Here is a 24640-nt window from a genome sequence, read left to right as displayed (position 1 = left end):
CCTCTATTTCTGGTTATATACACAATGGTTAAAAGTTATTATATATTGAAGAATTATAATAACTCGCAAGCGGGCAACATTCTTACGCAATGAACTGTCATTTTACTCCGTTTTCAAAAAAGACGGACTCTACAGAAGTAAAACATCTTTCTCAAGAATAACGGTGACCGTTACTAATAAGGTGGCAAGTGGTATAGTTTGTCATTTATTTATTTTTATTGACGGCAACTCTGATAAGTTTGGCAAGTTCAGTGTAGAGCAGGCAATGCCGGCTTGTTGGCTTGCAGATTTCTCTGTGGTCCACGGAAACACCGCATAGCGCTCCAATTCCTGGATCTGAAAGGTATAAAAGGATTACTGAAGGACTGAGGGTCGAGCGGTTGGAGCCTCGCCGCAACGTGAACTTTAATTCGTTTTTGGGGAGCATACCGACCGAACATCTTTCGACCTTCATGAAAGAGGAATTTTGGCCGAAGGGTGTCATATATCGGCGATTCCGCGGCCGGTTACCTGACACCAGATTGCGCCGCACGTCGCCGATAAGTGAAATCGTATAGATTAGTTGTTTATTATTATATTGTACGTATGTTAGTTTAAAGGTATATAATAATAATAATAATAATAACACACACACTCAACATAGCCCCGCACTAGGGAAACCCTGTGTCGCGGGTGCCATGGACACACATATAGACAACCACAAATTACACCCAAACTCACGAGAGAAACAAATGTAGGTCATACAAATATTTCTCCCGGCCCGGGAATCGAACCTGGGACCTCTGCATGGTAACCGTTCGGCCACAGAGGCAGTTATATATAATATAGGTGTATTTTGTTTTTATATTGTTATGTATGTTAGTCTATAAAGTATGTATACATGGGTCTTTTTGTTACCTGATATAAATAAATAAATAATAAAAAAAATTTAAAAAAAGTATTTTTTATTTTATTTATTCATTTATTGGGCAACCAACAAGACATAAACAGTAACACACAGGTTGTAGCAGTAGAGCTCCTTGTGAAAGAGTCCATGGAAGTACTAGCACCTTACCTATTTCTGCCGCCAAGCAGTAATCTCAGCATTACTGTGTTCCGGTTTTGAAGGGTAAGGGTGTTGGTGAAATTACAGGCACATGGGACTTGTCAACTTTTGTCTCAGGGTGACGGGATGGTCTTTGCGACTTAAAGCTCTGAGTGATACTGCAACTGCAGTTTACCACCAGGCGCACTATTTGTTCGTCCCGTCATTTGATATTATAAAAATATATATATATACCATTGACTTACAAATAAATGGACGACGGGTCTAATACAAAAACCACGAAAAAATGTCCCAAGTCAACCTATTTAAACGTGTAAAGGAATATGAAAAAGCTGAAACGTTGAATTTAAATTGTAATGTCATCGCAGTACTGTCTAATTTTGCTTGATTCGCTGTCAGTCGAACAAACGAAGACTAAAGCGTGAATGACGCTCTGCATACGATTTTAACGCCCTATAAGTTCGGACACTTTTTAGCGCGGACCCGACGTCCATGTAATTGTAAGTCAATGATATATACTAAATTTTGCATCAATGAAAGATCGCCACGGCTTGCAAATGTGTATTGAAAAGTGAATTACAAATAATTTTAATAACAAGCACATAGAAAAATTCGTGAGGTCCGCTGGTTCGTTCCTTGCTAGGAGATGTCGTCGATTCGAATGCGGCTGGATCGAAGGAATTTTTTGTAAGCGTTCGATCTTAGTATTAATAATTATAACAAACTAATGGAGTAATTTGACAAAGAAACATTGAATATCTGGTGGTTAAACATTTTGGTATTCAATAAAAATTGAATTACAGTTAATAGCGACATCTCTGGCCAGAGCTGATAGCTGTAAAGGCACCTAACTGGGTGACGAAATACTTTCATAGATTTCTCATAGAAACATACCTAAGCGACTTAAAAATCCTACAATTAAAATTTTTTAAATATTTAGTAAATCGTAAAACCAAGTATAGTTGTAAGGGAGACTATGATAAACTATTTATTACTATAATTATAAACTATTAACCTATTGTAAAATACTTCCTGTTAAAGCAAAAGTAATGTAACGAACAAGTATATAACACTAGGCGAGCCCGTGAAAATAAATATGTATGTCCAAGAGTTAACAGCTATTATGGTAACAACAAATAGACATCTCTTGCCAATTATATTTAATAAATTCGATTTTTGTGAGGCAGATAATTGTTAAGTAAATTCACATTGAAGAAAAAATTAAAACTTATATTTCTTGAAAGCATGTTTAGTAAATTTAGTAAATTCTGCACTGGTTTTGTTAAATGTACTTGTACTAGATATATTATAGTTTTGCGATTGTGGGTGTGATCTCGCCAACAAACCGCTTTCGCAGTTTGGTGAAAAATTGTATTATGTTCTCTTGTACGCCTTGTTTGTATGAAATAAATAAAATAAAATAAATTGTTGGCGCTACGGCTAAAAGTCCTTGAAAACCAAATACAAAGATCCGACAACAAGCACATAGGGAAATTCGTCAGATCCATCGTTCCGTAGCTTCGTTGGCATAGCGCCTGGTACGGTTTGCTAAGAGAAGTCGCGTCGGTTCGAATCCGGCCCGATCGAAGGATTTTTTTCTAAGTGTTCTGATTTTATATTAATAATTATAACAAAGCAGTGAACTAATTTGCAAACTGGGGAAAATCCGGTTTCGCACAATTTCCGGTAACCGATTTCACTAAAACTTGACAAATAGATGTCATTCCACGAAATACTTATGATACTTCTATATTATTGATACAAATATCGAACAAACAGAAAGAAATTTCCTTCTATTCGAGTGAACTTGAACTAAAGTCTATCGCCTCAACGTAGCTACCGTGAGCTATTGATCTGTTCAGAAATGAGGTCAAAAAGATAATAAATATTACCTAGACATTTCTTTCCTGACAAACGGACACGTAAAACACGTAAAAAGTACAGAACCTACCAGCAGAATCGGTGCTAACAATTCGAAGCCAAAGCACAGACATGAGCGTGCGCCGTGTTTCCACCAGGCTGCGGACGAGTGGTTGCGATGACGACGTTGCGTCTAACCAGCGCTCTTGCAGCGATAGGACGAGGGAACAGTCTGAAATAAACAATATTTGATATAAACATATGTTATGAGAAACTTAAAGATGAGAACCGATATGTGGGTGGGTCTAGTGTTGTAACTTGAAAAAAAAATCAAATGGAAAAAACACAGCGCCTGGTTTTTTTTCTAAATTTGGGATTTTTTTTAGAAAAAGTAAATGGAATAACTGAAATAAATTAAGACACTAACTTTTATTTTGAGAATATATATATGTTATATTATTATGGCTATAAGTCTATCGCTTAAAATATATCAAAGAAGTAAGAAAGTCAAAATGTAACCATCTACAATAAGTTATGCTAAAATTAGAAATAATAAAAGAGTTAAGTTTAGACCTAAATTTAGATTTAATATTTAAGCTTGACGAGTGGCAAGTTGTGATGTGAACGTGCCAATTGCTCGGCTTTGTTTGGCAATAGCTGATTTCGATTTTTTCATACCGGAGACCGACCTAAACTAAACGGGAGGAAGAGATCGTGGGCTCAAGACGCACTGACTGATAACAGTAGTAATTTAATAATTCCGGACAAAGTGCTTCAAATCCTACCGATTAATTTTATACAAGCGGCTTGCTAATAATTCTATGTAAATGTTGCTATAAAAGGGATATGTGCGACGTGGAAAAAAATATTGTTATCGCTCTTAGATAAATAAATAAGTAGTATTTTTTTCAGTAATTATCAAAGTAGCGATACCACAGCAATCGATAGATTTTAAAAAAGGGTAAAATGTAGAATCCCCGTATTTTCCCCACATAGCGTCAATCCCACAAAATGCCCAATGCAGTTGAAATTCCCCGCAATTTGGGGAATTCGCCACAAATTAACAACATTGTGAGTGTTGCCCATTTATTTTGAGCAATTTATCTATGAAGAATAACATTAACAACAAGCGCGGAAACGTTGTAAAAAAAATACAATTGTCATATGGTCATATTTTTATTTTCATACTTTTAGAAGAAAAACGTACTCCAGAAAAGAACGCTTTCTTTTCATGTTTTTTTTTTCACCTCAGAAAAAAAAACGGTTTTGTAACAACACTATGTGGGTCTATTCTAAAGACAACAAAGTCCATATTCACAAGCTGTAAATTCAATATTCCGAGATTAACTAGTTTAAAAAATGTCTTTTTTTTATAAAAAGTTTACCGAGGTCATCGAAATATTTTTTTATAATACCAACTGACGGGACGAATAAGTCGTACGCCTGGTTATAAGCGACACGCCTGTCCATAAACGTTGCAGTGTCTCTTAAATCTATAATAACAAAGGCATAAGTTTTCGGCATTGATTTACAATTATATGGACGTCGGGTCCGCGCTAAAAAGTGTCCGAACTTATAGGGCGTTAAAATCGTATACAGAGCGTCATTCACGCTTTAGTCTTCGTTTGTTCGACTGACAGCGAAGCAAGCAAAATTAGACAGTACTGCGATGACATTACAATTTAAATTCAACGTTTCAGCTTTTTCATATTCCTTTACATGTCACTACGTTTAAATAGGTTGACTTGGGACATTTTTTTCGTGGTTTTTGTATTAGACTCGTCGTCCATTTATTTGTAAGTTAATGGTTTTCGGATTTAATTTAATTAGTAGGTATCGCCATACATCAAACACCATTTTTTCGAATAGAGGCCAGTTTCGTACACGGCACACGGCGGGCGTGCATAACTACGAGGCAAGCTGCTAGGTTTGTGTGGAGTTATTATACTTGGGTTATTATATATGCTAGAAATCCAGATAACATTGACGTTATTCTCATTCCCAGATTTTCCTTTCTCCTTTTCTTATCTTTTCCTACCTTTTGCAATCTCCTGCAACTCGACGCTGCGAGCGGTGACTGGCGTCTTTATATCCGCCAATGGCGATCCGCGATGAGGCACAGAGTAGAACATGAACGCTACGCTATTGGTCCAGAGAGACGAGCGCTGCGGTTGGTTCGTTTCGTATTCTGAAATTAGAAAAATTAAAAATATAGCAAGAAAGATATATTCATACTACATAATTCGATGGCTTTCTAGAACAGTGGCCTATCTCAAAAGAATCTAATTCACAAGGAAGATGATTTAAATAACCAGATTTATGTTCCGACAATGTCCGATACTGATCACAGGCGGTGACAGAAAAACAGCACTATGCTGAAGCTTCCTCCTTTTCATCACTCATAGCCATTGACTTACAAATAAATGGACGACGGGTCTAACACAAAAACCACGAAAAAATGTCACAAGTCAACCTATTTAAACGTAGTGACATGTAAAGGAATATGAAAAAGCTAAAACGTTGTATTTAAATTGTAATGTCATTGCAGTACTGTATAATTTTGCTTGCTTCGCTGTCAGTCGAACAAACGAAGAGTAAAGCGTGAATGACGCTCTGTATACGATTTCAACGCCCTATAAGTTCGGACACTTTTTAGCGCGGACCCGACGTCCGTGTAATTGAAAGTCAATGCTCATAGCTCATAATTTATTAGTACATAATATCGTTTGAATTTCTATGTATATGTGTGTGTGTTTGATGAATAAAGTCCTATTTAATTAATTTTTTTAGAAGAGTAATAAAATTACACATATACCTACATCTAATTTGTTTCATGTGATGTGTATTATTTTTTTATAACATTTGACGTAAGGTCACATGGGGTTTTATCATACCAAAAGTACGAAGTATGCGTGCTGTAACGAGATCCATCATCTGCTCAGTTTGGTCACAGATTACTTAATAGTTACTACGTAACAGAAACATCTTTCTCGTACAAAATCGAAAATACCTACGCTATAATAGCCTACTAAATCTGACTAATGACACCAGGCGCTTACTACGACGAGAAAGGAACCTAAGCACGCGCTCAGAGAGGTAAAAATAAGTGTGCAGTCATGCGGAACTAAATGCTCGTAAATAAAAGACTTGTTTGAACGCTTGCGGTAGACACTTATCGCGTAACCTTGAGTGAGTGACGTACCCTGGCTATATAATAAACTATAAACTTTTTAATTTAGTCTTCTATATATGAGTGTAAGTGTACTGTACCTTCATTAAATGTCGTCTTCATTTCATCAGCCTCTTCATCATTTGTACATTTCTCAATTTTTATACACATATTTTCATTAATGATATCATAATTACAATTCCTTGCTGATTCATTAAAATTATTCAATCCGAAATCATTATTTATATTTTCATTTATTCGAATATCATTAAAATTGTTTTGTTCGTCGTTAAAACTGATTTGGTAATCATTAATTGTAGTCTCACTACTATCATTAATACTATTTTGATTATTTTCTATGTCCATATTCATAATATTGTCTTGATCATATTCTTGCATTTGTTCGCTATTTGTGTTCTTACGTATCTTCTGATAGGCTTCGTATGCTGAAATTAAATAAATGTAAAGGGTTGTATAAAGTTATAGTTTGTATACAAATATTAATACATAAGGTAAAGGCTATTTCAATATAGCTTAATTCTTTTAATATGTTTGTATAGCTAAAGAAATGTTATTTGCACCGATGAATGTTATCTCTTGGAAAGACTTATCCTTTCTATTACAATAGGGTAATAAAACCATTAACACTTCTTTTACTAAACCGTATATGGGCTTAATGGTCTTGGTCCAACGTACGAGTCATGGATGCTCTGAATGCTTTTTCTAATTTTGAATTATATCCTTAGTTATTTTGAAACAGGTACGTGGAACGAAAGCGACGGACGCAGCTGCTGTTGGTGGTGCCATATGCGCGCACCAAATGTCAAGAGAAGCGCCACTCACGCGCGCAACACGGATCATGAACTTGATTGACAATGAGGTGGACATATTTATGTGTCTTCTTTATGTGATTTTATTCTAGTAGCAGTAGAGTTCCTCCTCCTTCAAATTGGCCAGGAACCAGTAAAGAGAGTGTCAAAATGGTGGAATGACCAGGAAGGAGGTCAACATCGTCACGCTGTCGTCACAACTTTAACTAATAGATAGCCAAAACAACTTTTTTATAACATCAAGTGACGAGACAAACAAGTCGAGCTACACGCTTGTCCATAACAGTTGCAGTACCACTCAGAGTTTTAAACCGCAAAGACCTCAGGGGCACTGCCACTGCACCCGTCACCCAGAGACATAAGTTGACAAGTCCCATGTGCCTGTAATTTCACCAGTACTGCTAACATTACTGGTTGACGACAGAAATAGGAAGGATGGCAGTACTTCCCTGGACGAATTCTTTCACATGGAGTTCCACTGCTACTAGAAGATGGATGAATGCAAGACATACCTTCACAGTATATCTGCTTAATGAACAATCCTCCCTTCGAATGGCCAACCCATACGATGGGCCTCTGTCCCACACCCAGTTCCAATAATTGCTGCGTCATCTGTTCAGCTCGTTCGTGGAGTCGTAACCTGGAAATGTTTTTTATAATGTTATTAATGTTGGAAATCATGACACTGACGATGTGGCTCCTTACATCGTCATTCCACATTTTTTTCCTATTTTGTTTCGTCCCATCGTCTCTCCAAGCCCGATCGCGGCAGCAAAACAGGTCTTCTCTTTAATTTTTTGAACCGTTTACCAGTTACCAAAAATCTCTTGTGCGATAAACATTTTAAAGATCACAAATATTAATCCAAATCGCATTTGAGAAATGGTAAAGACAATCATGATGTGCCGCTGTAGGAATCTCTCTATCTAAGAAAGTAATGGGAATAAAGATAAAAACAATAAATTTATTCTCACTAGTTCAATGTATGGAACATTTGGGTTACAATTTGTTCCACGTAGAACCAAGTACATGGAACTGCTGGGAATAAGCGGAATTCGTGTTTGGGCTTATTGAATTGGTCTCAATGAATTGTTAAATAAATAAATAAATACAATCGGCTTTATTTGACATGCAAAACATATAAATTTAAAACATTACACAAAGTAGAAAACGTAAAAAATAAAAATAATAAATTCATGTTAAAATAATAAAAAAACAATGACAAAAGGGTCCATGACGACTATGCTAATTACATAGTGCTCGCTATTATTTTGCCATGTCACGTCATAAATTTGGAACACCACAATACAAATATATGTCCGGGAATCTACATCTAAGACTCGACTCAACTCATAAAGACAGAGACTCCACTGCTCACTGTATTACGAGCCTATAGTGTTTCCGAATAGACTCGAGTTTGACATTAGTGCTCGAGTCTATTTATGTGACGAGTCGAGCACAAGTCTGGTAAGTGCCTACTGATCCGTGTTGTGGTATGCTGTGTTAAACTGTAGTATATTATATAATTAATAAAAACATATTATATATATTAATTATATATAATTAAGTTATAACATCTTTTTTATAAATCACCATACTGGGTTTTTTATTTTTTATTTAATTCGTAAATAAATTGAACCCTGCTTGTTGTACTCGAGATTTTGTAGAGTAAGTCGTTTCATAAAAAAGTATAATGGTAATGAAATCACATTATAAAAGATATAAATTTTATCTTACCGTTTATTCTCCTTAATCCAAAGAGGTCTCCACAAATGCGGATCGCTTGTATAATTAATAGAAATAATTCTAGCGTCGGGATAATCGACTTTGATCCAATCTTTGGGCCAACATGGCGAGTAGCATTCGTCACAAATACAACCACACCCAATTTCACATTTCTTTTCATTTACTTTACAGCCGCAGTTCACTTCTTGCTTGTTTCCATTTATTTCTTCTTCACATTCATTTCCATTAATTCTGGTTTCATTATTTCTCATTTGTTCGTGCTTTGTATTGTTATCATTATTTTCATCACAGCCAATATCACAGCTTTTGAATAAATCCCTCACGAATTGAACTTGTGTTTCGTAATTATCAACAATTTCAACGTGGTCCAACAAAGTGTTATTATAAAACTTCTCAGTCATGAATACGTCGTCTTTTGGAATAATTTTCTTAATCTTTTTCATAAATTTCTCGTCAATATTCGTAAATTCATTACCTCCGTAATCATTATTTTTGTTTTCATTAAAATTATCCTTTAAATCATGATTAAATGTAAGATCATTAAATATATTTCCATTATTGCTATTTAGTTCGTTATTATTTGTACTTGCATCGCATGCGGAGCATTTACAAGGCATAGGTGTGGACGTAGGCCTTCTTAAGTGGATCTTTTCTGGGTCCACTGGGTATTTTGATCTCCACTCGCCTTGTCTCCACGTGTTGCCAAGAGACCCTGTGCATAGAAAAAAGTAAGAGTCAAATTAATGCATCCTCATATATTATTGATACCTAAGGTAGTTTAGCTGGTCAGTGATGCTCTCAGATATCTATCTAAATGAACGTCGCAAGTGTGCCTGCTTTGCGTGCTCAATGTGATATAAAAATGCTTAGTTCGCACTGCTACGCTTCAGAGTAAATGAATAAACAGGAGACGTTCATTTCCGCAGCAAGTCATTTTGTAATAGTAGTTTTATAGTTAGGTATATGAAGAGACCAGCAAGCTGATTTTAATTCAAAAAGGAATCGATGCGATCGGTTAGCTCATCCGAGCCTCGAAATCGGATGGGTTTCCGAGCGAGAAGATGAACCTGATTCCGACTATATCTTTCCAATTTGTGAGTTTAATCAACTATTGTTCCGATTTGGCCAATTGTGGATCGAAATTATGCGCCTCGACTCGGAAGAGACGCAGTTTCCGATCGGGGGAGGCAATCAAAATCAAGCTGCAGGGATAAAATGGTCAAAATCACTTAAAACACGTTTTGAGGTAATACCGCCATCCAGTTCGGTAAACGCTGAGCGTATTTTGCCTAAATCAGATAATCTCAGTACAGAGTACTAAAAAACCGACCTCAAAAGTACGTCGAATTACGTCTATTTGCTAAGTTTCATTGAAATATCCCCTAGTTCGCCACTATACAGGACTTGACACTGGAAATAATAAAAATAGGTTCTCACTACGACACTACTCAAAGTATATCGAGGGAAAAACGCCTTGAATTGGAGAAATAGCAAAATCAACTAAATAATTGCTAAAAGCTATTGCTCCTAAATTAAAGTTAGGCGCTATTTATAAAAATGAATCTTCATGCGTGAACTGCCACCCTTTGAGGTGGACGATTTCCTTCAAAATTAAATGGGACCACTATGGAAGTACCCCCTTTCCAACAAAAAAAGAATAATGAAAATCGGTTCACAAATACCGGAGTTATCGCGTAACATACATACAAAAAAAAGAACATACAGTCGAATTGAGAACCTCCTCCTTTTTTGAAGTTCAGAAAAAGGCTAATGAGGTTCAATGTCCTGAAAAACTAGCTTTTACTTTTAGGCACCGCGCAAACGTGAGCCTTGTGTTAGATACAAGCGACCGGCAATTAGAAGCGAATACTCTTTAATACAAGTTGCGGTAGCGGCAATCGGCGCCAATGTCCGACTGCCGTAAACGGCGACTATGTCCGGTTGCCGCAACCGACGACTGAGTCGATTTCATATTAATTGTATGAAAATAGAATATTTCCTTCTAGTTGCCGGTTGCTTGTATCCAATACAAGTCATAAATCCCTTCCTCTCCTTTCCATCAGCGGACCACCCGTGCCGGACTGCGTTGCCACTGTTGGACGGTCAGTTCAATACCGTCCCGCACTAAAAAGTTTGGCAATTCGTTCTTATGCCGAACCATCAAATTGTGGAACCAACTCCCGGCGCATGTATTCCCTCCCCTCTATAACATCGGGTCCTTCAAACGTAGTGTGAAGAAGCATTTGGCCAGACCGGCAAAATGATAGTGACGGAGGGAAGATATTTGTGTTTTCCATCCGTTACTCTCATCTCTGGACTGTATTCGCACTTTCCATCAGGCGCGGTGCAGTCATTTTGCCGATTCACAATAAAAAAAAAAATAATAATAATAAATAAAAATGCTTGCGACTAAATGATAGAAAAATTAACCATGTTTTATAATTTTTTAGTTAAAATGGATTAGATAGCGTTACATACATTTATGTCAGCATTGAATTTATTTTAGGATATAAGTATTTGTTTGGAATTACATCTATTTGCCAAATTTTATTGTAATCGTCCCGGAGATTGCCACCCTTAGAGGTGGAATATTTTATTCATATTAAAAGGGACCAATACTGAGATGCCCTCTTTCTAACAAAAAAGAATCACCAAAATCGGTTCACTAATGCCGAGTTATCGCGTAACATACATAAAGAAAATACAGTCCAATTGAGAACCTTCTCCTTCTTTTTGAAGTCGATTAAAAAGCATTTTTGGCGTATTTTATTTTATTTTTATTGGATAAGGTACAGCAACAGATTACAGATCATAATTTACAACAGACAAAAAACTATTCTACATGAATGGTTATAAACCTGCAACCCAATTATAGCTATACACAACACTTTAGTATATATAATAAACAGTAGCACCTAGGAACTAACTAAATATATATATATGTATATATAACAAATAAACAGCACCATTAAGAGATATTACAAAAAAGAATGAAAAATTTACGTAACAAAATTAAGGTGGTAGATTGGAATGTAGAGACTTTCTAAAAACTATGTAACTACTACTATAAAGATCATTATTAGCACAGATGTCATTATAATATCTACACATTCTGTATATCGGATTATGATCACATCAGTATGATCACATATGACTATTATATCAAGTACGAATTGACATAATATAAGGCATTTTCCGTTCCCTATTTCTGACGCAAGGCAGCAGTGCGTTATTCCAGGTTAAAGTGCAAAGGTCTCTATTTTAAATACAAAACATGTTTAAAATTTGTTCCGTATCCATCCTTACATGTAGAACAAAGAAGTAGGTACATAAAATATTTCACAATAATTGTTTTGAATACAAATGTCTGGTATGAATGTATACAATTGAAACAATTTGAATTAAGTGTTTTAAAATTTACACAAGAGACAATATTTCTGTAGTAACCGACTTTGCATGACACGAAAAGTGTACAGTTTATTGTTTGTTTTTGTTGTTGTCAAAGAGTTCGTCCAGTGAAGTACTAACACAACCAATTTCTGCCGCCCAGCAGTTCCGCCTCCTTATCACAACTAGGTTATTCGATATTTTTAGCGAAATCTAGTTATTAGTGTATTATGTCGAATTGGCGAAAGTAGATCTATAACCCTTTCCCTATAAGCGTTTTTTTTATTTCTTTATGCATTGTAATTTCCATCGTAGTTTTGTAGTAAGACAATATCCATTGTTAGTGCCTGAATTATTGAATGAACGTCATCACTGTCATTCACGGAAGAAAAATGGAAAAAAATGGAAACCTAAGAACATGTTATATTGACATCGTTATATTGTATATGATGCATTTAGGCGTTGAATTTATTGTTGTTGTATTTTATTGTCTATGTTTAACTACTGCGTGCCGTCGTAAGCCAAAAGAGATAGCACTACAATTAGCCATTTTTGTAGTACCATTTGATAGCCGTTTGCGGTTGTCAAAGGGAAGTACATCAAATGTCAAAACCAATGTTTGGCCAAATGTTTTAGTGAATTATTCGCATGAATTGTAATGAAATGGACAAAAATATTGACAGTGATAACAATTAAGTATTGATAAAAATGCGTCCCTGCAGCATTAAGGGGTGCGGCAGTAGAAAAAGCGGAAATCAACCGAATTTTACATTACGCGTGATTTTTTTTGCCTATAAATCATACAATAGCTCAAATATCTCATGTAATTAGACTCATTTAAGTATTTTATTCATAAGTCTTGCCGAATTTTGCTTTGGTTACTTTAGATTGTTTGTTAGCATATTTTGATGATTGTTGATAACGATTATTTTGAGATAGTGTTGTTCTTGGAAGCAGGCATATTATCGATTCTGTTATTAAAACAATCCACCACAGGTTTTTATTATTACATTATTATTAGTTTTAAAGTTTACCTACAAATGAAAAAAGAAAGAAAGAATGGTTGGAAATTATAGGATTGGATCAAATACCAACTTCGTTTGTTCGCTTCATTTTGAAGAGTAAAATTTTAATAGAACTAACAGGATAATGCAATTCCATCGTTACATTTATTGGTAAATAACTTTATATTTAATTTTGATTAAAATGGCTCATCACTTGCTTAGTAATAATAGCCTAGTTTTAATCATACTTTGATTACAGTAAATACAAATTTGCAAACATAAAACAGTTTGAACATTTAAGCCATACATTTGCATGTCGATATTGACTTATTTATGACTATGGTATAACATTAAATCCGCCATTTGTGGTGGACATTTTTGGTTTAGGTAGGTACGTTCATTCCGTAGACAGAGCAGCTCCTTTCTTTATTTTTTTCTTTAAGCCTCGATACTGATGTCGCCAAAACATGCTTAATTTGAAACATTACAAAATCTTGATATTGATTGGTCTTAGTTTCAAATTTAAAAAGAAACAACAATTTCTGGATTGTTAATATAATTTAAACTGTAACCTGTTGGCATATCGTTGCAACTTTAAGACCATCAATCAATACCTATTATTACAAGTTACGACGTTTTGAAATCATATTGAAATTTCAATCAATGTACCGCCATCTAGGGTTCATTGCTGAACGACGACGTATTGGATTTATTAATTTAGATCTCCAAACAAGAAGCGACCATATCGCAGGGATATAAGCTTTACTTTCGTTTCTTGTAACAAAAAAGTATTTCGGTAAATAAAAACGAATAAGTACATTCTCACTTGTACCTTATACTTGAAAAAACGTCACTGTCCATTTTTTTCCTGTGCATAAGATTCAGTAATAGAACATATTAGTGAAATAAAAAACAAAGAAAATTCCCCATTTTTTTGGTGTGAATATTTCCCAATAATTTCTAACGCGTGGTTAGTTGTCTAGACGCCTAGGCGCCGAACGACAGACCTGCGATAATGCATCGCGCGTTAGTTTAATACTTTGTTGTCTGTCAAATACATAAACTCGCGCGATGATTCTGCCCACTGCCCCAAACCTTTCTTGTTGCTATAGCAACGGCGTCTGCCAATCGTCGGGTGTCAATATCGTTCACAAGTTTTAGGAAAATGTTAAGACGTTAACGATAACTTTAAGTATTTGAAAGAAAAAACCGAACATGTATTTTTATTTCCATTATACAGTATGCTCCTTTAAAGTGGTCAGTAGTTTTTTTATTACCCTGTAATAAGAACTGCTTATATTTGTGAAAGAGCGTGCTCGCCAACAAATAACTGTAAATAACTGTATATTATGACTTTTATGAAAAAATTAATTAAAAAACCTATTGAGATTCAACTAGATTGCAGCTAGATTTTAGCAGGATAACATTATATTTTCACCTCACTAGCTCGGACAGGGTTTCTTAATCACTAGAAATCTGCGCGCAAAAGCGTTTTTGCACGCTAGCGCGGAAAAGGTTTTTGACATTCGAACTGGACGAAGGATTATGGTGTGGTGCTCAAAACTTTTCCTTTCAATGAAAAAAAAAAGATAAAGGACGCGTTCAACTACGCGATATGTCGTACATTACTTATTTATGTAATATAAATCCGTTCGTATGTTTTTTATTCTTATTATGGTTGACATTAAATTGACAATATTAACTACTTGTGTTTATTAAATTACTTTAATTCGTGAAAGAACTAAAATAATTTCAATAATCATTTAATCGCGCAAAATAAAAGTACAAGCAAGAATAAAAATTGATGATGTGTAAATTCAGAACGCATCCGAAGATATAGTTTTTCAGTAAAAAAAAAACTTACAGTCAATTCGGGTAACTTTGAACATTTTTTGCGTTTTTCTCATGTTTTTCTAATAATTTCAAATTTAATTATGTTTCTTAACAATTACTTTATTAACTGAACAGTGTTCTTTTAAGCCCTTTTTTCGTTCTTATAGAAGGAATTTAGTAATTATTCAACAAAACTGTTCTAGATTTGCTCCAAAAGCCACATTCAAAGTTGCCTTGAATTTTGGGTAACTTTGAATAAGATTAGCCTTCGATATGGAAACCGTATATTTTCTAGATATTTTACAGTTTGTGTAAGATTATACGACATATTCATGTTTTTTAGATGTGAATCTGTCCAAATATTCCTGACAGTGCGTTCAAAAACGACATTTGACTTGGTATTGCCATAATAAAACGAGACGAACTAATTTAGTTGAAATGAAAAACTTGTTTTTTTTTTAGATTTTTTAATTAATGCGAATAAAAATGAAATTTTCTGTTTAATAATAAATTCTACGCTTATTTAGCTATCAAACGTGATCAAAATGAATCACCTATAACAATTATTTTAGGCAAAGTAAATACATAACAAAAATCTATTCACCCCACTCCTTGAATAAAATGTCGTCATCAATATAAATACGGCCGCCTTTTCTAGATAGCTGTTGCTCTTTTATAATATCGGCTTTATTAACTTGACATGTCTCAGCGTTAGAGGGCCAAGACCAACCTCCTAAAAAGCATTTTTGGAGCACTGAGACAGTAATTTCCAAAGGAGTAACTTTTAAAACTCTCCCTGTAAACAGACTACCCTCTTCTCTAAAAACACATTCAAAGTTACCCAAATTTCTCTGTTTGGTAACGTCGTCAAAATCTAATTCGTTTTACGCGTAAACACAAAACCAAATTAAATTATTCTTTAAAAAAGCGATATATAAACCTCTACTTAAGTGTGGAAACCAAAACTTATCAGTCAATATTCAGATTTATATATTTAATTCCGATTCTAAAACTGAGCAACAAATCACACCAAACTACTTTCGCCAAGAAAAAACCGCGAAAGTATAAAAAAAATACAATTTAACATTACTTTTTTCTTTCATAACTTTCGTTTAACAATTTTGTTCCGATTTACACAGTTTCCATACTAAAAATAAAAGATTACTATACATAAAATAAATTTTTCAATCTTTACGCAACTACGTTCAAAGTTACACCACGATTCAAAGTTACCCAAATTGACTGTATTTTCAATTTTTCTTCTTTCATCTACCATTTTCCTCGCCATAGATTGGTGAAAAAATGTGTTTCGCTCGGCTGCAAAGTTGTTTTGTCGTGCCTTGAAACTCTCGCCACGGTCAGGAATCTATTTTTCTCAATCTTAGCTTCCTTCGCTTGCTCGGGTTTCAATACAAGCACGCGCGTTAAACAACAATCTTACAGCCTTGCGTAACAAACATTGACTTACAAATAAATGGACGACGGGTCTAATACAAAAACCACGAAAAAAATGTCCCAAGTCAACCTATTTAAACGTAGTGACATGTAAAGGAACATGAAAAATCTAAAACGTTGAATTTAAATTGTAATGTCATCGCAGTACTGTCTAATTTTGCTTGCTTCGCTGTCAGTCGAACAAACGAAGACTAAAGCGTGAATGACGCTCTGTATACGATTTTAACGCCCTATAAGTTCGGACACTTTTTAGCGCGGACCCGACGTCCATATAATTGTAAGTCAATGGTAACAAATAACTATGTCATAATAGCAATATAGTCTCAGTGGAATTACAATGATCAATAGTTTCAAGAAAATTATCAGAAATGGGCCCCGACGAGCATGTACGGAGCACTGGCGTGTTGATGAGGCAAAAGAAATGTATCAGGATCGTAGGAAATGGAAGAATGTTGTCTGCCATTCTTGACATCTCGGTAAACGATACGGCTACCCATAAAAGTGTTCACGATACCTGCATGTCGAAGAAGGCTCACAACACCCATGGCGACCTATGCTCAAAACCAAAGGGTTTTTGGATGGATGAGATCGAAAAATGAGAGAGAATTTATGATGACGTACCGTACAACCCATGAACAAAGACAACATCCAAGTTGTGTGTCAAAGGTTCATGCAGCACGACGCACTCCACTTTCGGCTCAGGGTCCAGATGCTCCTTGCCTGCAGGACGGGGTTTCAGGTTTGAAGGCTTGCCTAGGGAAGATAGGAAAAAGAAAACTTTCATATAAGTATTATTGTGTTGTGTACATTTAGGTATATATAACCTGAAATACAGACGAAGTTGCATTTAATTTGTTTGAAAACTATTCTGTCAAATCATTACGGTGACAATTGCGCCGATTGGCCAGCCCGAATTCGAAACAATTGATGGGTGTCGTCAATTATTTCACTTCAAATCGACCATTTTAACTTGACCTTCGCTATAATGGCGTAAATTGCAAAATTACGTATATTAATATTTAGTTACCGATGAAAATTGATGCAGTTTGTTTTAAAATGAGATGTTTTGCTGTTTTTCCCCACACCACCGAACGACACAGCACGCCATTGTTAGAGACATTATCTTTATTACAATAAATACAAAATATTTTTGGAATATACGAAGACGTAACACAAGTCAGTTGTTGGCGCTGTCTATATTTCAGTGCAAACGAGAGTTGATATTTATAAGTGATGTATCACTGATGAGATATCAGGAATGTATGCCTTATTTCGTCTCTATTTCTGGTTATATACTCGATGGTTCTACTGTACTTCTTCACTGTTAACAACATTTTAAAAATCTATATTTATTTCCATTGACTTACAATTATATGGACGTCGGGTCCGCGCTAAAAAGTGTCCGCACTTGTAAGGCGCTAAAATCGTATACAGAGCGCCAAACTCCGCTTTAGTCTTCATTTGTTCGACTGACAGCGCGATACTGCGATGACATTACAATTTAAATTTCGAATAGGTTGACTTGGGACATTTTTTTCGTGGTTTTTGTATTAGACCCGTCGTCCATTTATTTGTAAGTCAATGTTTATTTCTTAAATTTTTTTCAAACATTGGCGTGAGAAATGACTGCGTCACTGTTCTATTTTTACTATTATTCATCGCCCTACACAACCGTCAAACATCAGTAGATTCACAAATCGTGATAAAAATATGAGTACAGCAAAAATTCAACCCTTTTTACAATAGTACATATAATAAACCTCCCCTCGAAAAAGTACAAATAAAGGTAAAACTACATAAGTGACATTTTCCGCAAAAAAAATATCTCCAAATTACGTACCAGTTGTAAGAAATTCACAGTCTTTCTACAGATGAAACTCTTATTAAGTTTGTAGCTTTTTGTTATTGAGTTTCACGTGCAGAAAGATAGTGATTTTCTTACCATAGCTATATAAATTAAAGACTTTTTGTGGAAAATCTCACTTATGTGGTTTTACCTACAAACAGACGTAATAAACACACTTAGAATGAAAGTGGAAACAGTGCTATTTGAAAATAACTGAAATTTGAATACAGTTTGTTAAATTTTTTTGCACGTTTTTTTGTAAGTCAGGATTGCACACTTCATATCGCTTTAGTCTTTTTGCTATGCTTCATAATTTAGGTATTTTTGTGTTTAATTTTTCTTTTTGTGGTGTTAACTTTTACAATAATTTCGATATTTAACCTAAAAATATTCTTTGTAAATCGTTATTTATTTATTCTTCCGAGTAAAATAAAATAACAATAAAATAAAATAAACAAACAATAACTATATATAGAATTAAACATCGTGATGAAACATGTGACATCAGAAAAGCCTGTCCTTGTCACAATTTATCATAAATCACAAACCTCCTCCTACCCCAAAAAAGCACGACGTGATAAGCGATGACGACGAACCTGTGATAATTGACAACATCAACGGATGCAGCCAGCGCGGGCGCTAAACTATGTAGCGTCCGGGTGCCACCAATACCCTGGCGCCTCCTCGTAGACACTCAATCAAAATGGAATACTGAGAGTTATATTTTCCCCAAGAAATTATAACTGAAATTATGAAATCGTTAAACGAAATTCGGGTGCAAACGCTGCAATTATAAATGATGTTGGAAAGCAATATGGAAGCAACGCGAGCAGCGCTCGGCGTGCCCTAAATTCCAGCGCCATAGGCAAAGCCGGCTGGATGCAGCAACACACTGGTGCCCTTGACATACTGTGTTTTTTTTGTAACTGATGGAAAGCGACGATGAGGTCGACGGCGTAGCATGCACACTTAAATAGTGCCTATTCATTCTCGCTTTGAAAACTTGAGAACAAGTCTGCAAGCGGGGAATTCCACTCCTTTGCCATTCGCCATATAAATGTGGCAGCGAAATGCTTCGGGCGAATCTTTGGAATATCCACAACATAAGCGTGGAACACTAGCCTATGTCTGATCCCAACGATGATGGAATGGGGAAGGCGGAATTAAATCATGCAATGTTACACATCACAAACCTCCTCCTCCTCCGTAAAAAGTACAGTATGATAAAAGATGACGACGAACCTGTGATAGCTGGCAACGTGAAGGCGCTGGCCATCAACCGGTGCAAGAAGACAGTGGCTGTGCTCCAGACACAGGACACGCACCATCGTCTGCAATGAACAAAATATTTGTTTTAAAAACCTCTTTACTACGGCGCAAAGTCGCACCCAAGTGTAATATGGTCTCATCTGCAAATTAAAAACTTTTCAGGAGAGGTTAAAATTCTAACCGATCGATGACTTTATCACTTCCGTCAGCCGTGACCATAGGACATGTAAAGAATCCGAAATGTTGTTTGAAAAAAAAAAAACAATTACATGCTATTTACCCGAAAATAAAATAGTTTCATTTCCAATCATTAGACCTTCCGTAACAGTAGAACTCCTTGTGCAAGAGTTCAGGAAAGTACTGCCACCTTACCTACTTCTGTCAGCATTACTGTGTTCCGGTTTTAAAGGGTGCTGGTGAAATTACAGGCACATGGGGCTTGTCAACTATGTTTCAGGGTAATGGACGTAGGGGTACAGCCCCTCAGATCTTTGCGATTTAAAGCTCTGTGTGGCACTGTAACTGTTATGGACAGGCATGTTGCTTACCATCAGGCGCACGACTTGTTCGTCCCGTCACTTGATGTTATAATAAAAATCTGCGTACTTGCAAAAGTACATCTCTCTTAGTAGGTCGTATGTGGACTAAAGTCAGTTTCAGGATTATACACGATCGGATTAAGTACATCCTATCGTGTAACCCATTAGCACATTCTTTAAACAATATTCTTATGCGTATTATCGTATACTTTTGTAAGACCATTGTTTAATAGTAAATACCAAAACCATTTGATCTACCAAAGAGAAAAGAAAAGGAAAAAAAAACCAATTGTTATAAAAGTATGTAAGTAATGTGACAGAGTATGCGAGCGAGTGCGTGCATGCGTGCGAGCGTAGGTGTGTGTATGTTAATGTGTGTGTGTGTGTGTTGATGTGTGTGTGTGTGCGTGTATGTGTGTGTGTATACGTGACAGCGTGAGTTTGGGCGATGAACTGTTTGTGCGCATGCAAGCAAACGTCTGTGGGGAATGGATGGCTTGGAGAATGTGTGAAAGCTCGCAAGTTTGTTGCTAAACTAATTCGCTGGTACGAAGATGCAAATAGATTTTATGAACTTCAATAAGCACATCGATAGGTCAAATTATAGCAAGAAATCAAAATCATAAAATAAACCTGGGAAGTCGTTAAAAAATCTCAGCATTGCAAAGTCACGTAAAAGTGTAGGTTTAATAACCCGCCTAAAAGTCTAGGATATCTAGGCCAATTTTCATTGTCAAGGTGACTGAAAAGCAACAATGACCTGCGGACTATTTATACAGCTGGCAACGTCTCAACACGAGTTACTCTTATGCACGTGGTGGAGAAATAATTGTTAAAATTTTTTGTCATTTTAAAACAGTTTTGTACGTTGAAATACGATTTCTTATTTGTTTTTTTTTTTCACTGGTTCACTTCACAGAACAATAATTTTTCTTCCGTGCTTAACTTACAAATATTACAATGTTATACATTAAATTACTTAAATATGGTGAACACAGCTTCCTAAAACAGCGTAAGTATTGATAAATATGAACTTAAAAACAATTAATTCATTTAAAAAAAATGTAATATAAACAAAAATAAAATATACAAGTGAACAAAGGTTTCGGACAATATCAAAATGGATGGAAAAAATAAATTTATTTAACAAAATTTGCTTATTTCAAGCAGTAAGTACCTTTTGTGTTTTCCTTCTCACTAAATGTGTTTTGGCCCCAAACCCACTATGACGGAATTTGCCGGGAAACCGGCACTCGGACCGGATCTCGCAAGAAAACCGGAGACTAAAGACCCCACGTCAGTCGAATTTACACCACTGCGCACGATGGGCGAAATTGTGGTATTGTGGTGATATCTTAGAAGGCTTAAAGTAAAAATAACATTGGGTACATACTATTTCACGGGAAGGATTTTCACTTGGAACTTTTGAAACATCAATGGGTCAAGTGAGAAATAACGAGTCAAAGTTCTTAAATTATTTTCGAATGACAGCATCCTCTTTGGATGAACACCAAAAAGACACGCGAGGAGTACAGGTGGGGCGAGCGGGGGTCAGGGAGCAAGACTGAGCAAGTTTGTTCATATTACTCCGGTCTGGGCGTTCAGCCGGCGCCCGGTGACAGACGCCCCGGCAACTGTACCCATTGTCACCAAGTCAAAATCTGATGGGGGGATCCATGGAAATTCTTTTTTGTTTGAAAGCGTATAACTACTCTCGAAGTGGTCCCTGATGCCGACGATGCTGTTCCGAGTTCGGCTATCACAAATTAAAAAAAATATTTTCCGCGAGTAAAACTCGACTTTTCACTCGACAATACATGTAATCAACAAACCACCGTTACCATTACAACCACAAAAAAGCATAAAATGCACAAAGAAGTTCGTAACAGTTCCATTGTCACTGTTACGGACGGCCGTACGCGTCTGGCCGGTCAGAGCTAGAGTTCAGACGAGAATGATTAATTCAAGAGCTCTGATTGGCCGAGCGGCGTAGCGACCAATTGATAGGACCGGTACGATGTGGGAGACACCGTACTGGTATAAATATAAGCGATAATTGTCATTTACTCAATCACTTTTTGTAATCACTCTTAGAAACACTTGTTGTCTTGTTTTGTAAGTCAGATTGACATTTACATGAATATATACAGTCCACTTCAAATTAAGGAGTTTCATTGACATCCAAGGATAAAGCAGGAGAAAATGGAAATCAAGAAAAGTCGATAAGCCAATTTTTTTTCAATGAGACATTACAATTGTTGTTTGTAAATTGGCATCCCACGTCTCCCGCTCCGATTAGCTTTCTTCTGCCTCAAAGATTGTCTGGAAGAGATCGCTCTTAGCGATAAGACCGCCTGTCCCCACATTAGTTTTAAGTGTTCTTATTCTTGCGTGTAAGCAATAAAGTGTATGGACTATATATAGGTGTTAATTAATTTTTTTTATTGAATTTGATATTCATTTATTTTTTGTGAAATTACTCCACTAGTTTGTTATAATTATTAATACAAAGATCGAACACTCAGAAAAAATTCCTTCGATCCGGTCGGATTCGAACCGACGTCTTCTTGCATACCGTGCCAGACGCTATACCAACTAAGCCACGGAACGAACCAACGGACCTCACGAATTTTTCTATGTGCTTGCGTCGTGTCTTTGTACTTGGTCTTTCAACGACTTTTTAGGTGTTTTATATATAGGCGTTTTCAAAATTTTTATAAAATCTTTATATTTCCATATAAAATCGAACAACGGTCGATCAGATATCCACAGCGAAGAAGAACCAACGAAATGTCCTGAAAAAATGCACTCTTGCACATAGGTCTTTGTTCTACGGGTAAATCGATTTGTATTTTATTGTATAAAGAACTTGAATCCTATATTATAGCTCTCTAACAACCTAACAACAGGATAAGTAAGAAGATAAGATGAATGTAGACACGTACAGTGATATCAATTGATCCCAATTGAAAATTGCCAGTTCCAGTTGTTGTCACAGATGTAAAGTCTGGTACGACAGGATGCGGCAATTCATTTTAAGACTCATGACAGCTCCCTAAATGATTTTATAATAACCTTAATACAGAGTACTAAAAAACTGACTTCAAAAGTCGTTCATCCCCTATTTTACCACCCTTAGAGGTGGAATGTTTTCTTCAAATTTAAATGGGACCACTTCTGAGGTATCGTCAAAATGTGTTTACAAATAGCGTAGCTTACAAATAAAGGACACAGGACAGGACAGGCGCAGTGGCAGTGTCTGCGATTTAAAGCTCGTGGCACTGCACCTGCTTTGGACAGGCGTATCGCTTACCTACCGGTTAATGCATTGACTTACAAATGAATGGACGACGGAACTAATACAAAAACCACGAAAAAAATGTCCCAAGTCAACCTATTTAAACGTAGTGACATGTAAAGGAATATGAAAAAGCTAAAACGTTGAATTTAAATTGTAATGTCATCGCAGTATCGCGCTGTCAGTCGAACAAATGAAGACTAAAGCGGAGTTTGACGCTCTGTATACGATTTTAACGCCTTACAAGTTCGGACACTTTTGAGCGCGGACCCGACGTCCATATAATTGTAAGTCAATGGGTTAATGCGATTCAATAATAAGCATAGCCCCGCACTAGGGAAACCCTGAGTCGCGGATGCCATTGGACACACACACAGACAGCCACAAATTAACCCAAAACTCACGAGAGAAATAGATGTTGGACCTCTGCGTTGCAGTCCAGCATGGTAACCGTTCAACCACAACTTTCAGACAATTGCAATGCTGACGTAGCATCGTTCTAACCCGACAATGAACAAAACAGATAAACTTACACCTACACAGTTGAATTCCCTTGCACGTGGAATCTCAGCACTCAATTGCACTCTATTAACGAGTGGGAAGTGAGATATCTGATATCTTCCTAGATTACCTACATAAATACTCAACGTGGCTGTTGTTTTCCAATTGAAGTATATTTTTACGCAGTTATTTTATATAAATGAAAGAAGATTGACTAGTTGATAAAAGAGTTGTCCAGGGTAGTAAGCAGTAATGTGGGCATTACAGCGTTCCGGTTTTGAAGGGTAAGGGTGCTGGTGAAATTACAAGCACATGGGACTTGTCAACTTATGTCTCAGGGTGACGGGCACAGTGGCAGTGTCCCTAAGATGCGATTTGCGATTAAAAGTTCTAAGGGCACTGCCAGACTTGTTCGTCACGTCACTTGATATTTAAAAAAAATATATCATCATCCTATTTAATAGCCAGATCATTTGCCCATTATAAACTAAGTATGCCAAGCATGGTTTTCTATTATTATTTTTTTAATTAATGATAATACAATGATCACCCGTCTTGATCGGCAAATGTGGGTCAAGTTTCTTTTTAATAAACATTGTAAAAAATACCTATTTTTAACCGACTTTAAAAAATTTGGTTCTCAATTTTATTACTCTTTGTGAACCGATTTTGATGGTTCTTTTTCTAATTTCAATTTGAAGACTAGTGGCTGAATACGGTCTCGCGCACTTTCCGTTAACCGATTTCAATAAAACTTGGCAAATGGACGTAATTCCAATAAAAGAGCCGATAGACAAACTTTCGAGCTCGGTTTTTATTTTTAACCGACTTTAAAAAAGGAGGAGGTTCTCAATTCGA

The 24640-nt window shown here is 36.0% G+C and overlaps 1 protein-coding gene across 1 annotated transcript; it reads right to left on the bottom strand.

Annotated features, from left to right (window-relative positions):
• On the bottom strand, window positions 1-19500 carry LOC113229060 (protein kinase 4). Its single transcript, XM_026462543.1, has 8 exons — window positions 19418-19500; window positions 16951-17082; window positions 8642-9362; window positions 7417-7544; window positions 6176-6520; window positions 4944-5093; window positions 2997-3137; window positions 1-336 (listed from the first exon to the last, which is right to left on the bottom strand). The coding sequence occupies exons 1-8, from the start codon at window positions 19449-19451 to the stop codon at window positions 206-208; spliced, it is 1782 nt and encodes a 593-aa protein (XP_026318328.1). The 5' UTR covers window positions 19452-19500; the 3' UTR covers window positions 1-205.
• Window positions 19501-24640: the final 5140 nt, after the last annotated feature.

This window comes from Hyposmocoma kahamanoa, unplaced genomic scaffold, assembly GCF_003589595.1.
Source record: "Hyposmocoma kahamanoa isolate Upper Pololo Valley unplaced genomic scaffold, ASM358959v1 272, whole genome shotgun sequence".
In the NCBI taxonomy this organism is placed as follows: domain Eukaryota; kingdom Metazoa; phylum Arthropoda; class Insecta; order Lepidoptera; family Cosmopterigidae; genus Hyposmocoma; species Hyposmocoma kahamanoa.
Note: the sequence above shows the minus strand (reverse complement) of the source record. Positions and strands in the feature narration are given on the sequence as shown.

Excerpts from the sequence above, each read along its gene's own strand:
- LOC113229060 (XM_026462543.1), bottom strand. The coding sequence starts at position 19,451 with ATGGCCAGCGCCTTCACGTTGCCAGCTATCACAG. Across the intron at positions 17,083-19,417 it reads CACGTTGCCAGCTATCACAG|GCAAGCCTTCAAACCTGAAA; the intron begins GTTCGTCGTCAT and ends TATCTTCCCTAG. Across the intron at positions 6,521-7,416 it reads TAAGCAGATATACTGTGAAG|CATACGAAGCCTATCAGAAG; the intron begins GTATGTCTTGCA and ends ATTTAATTTCAG.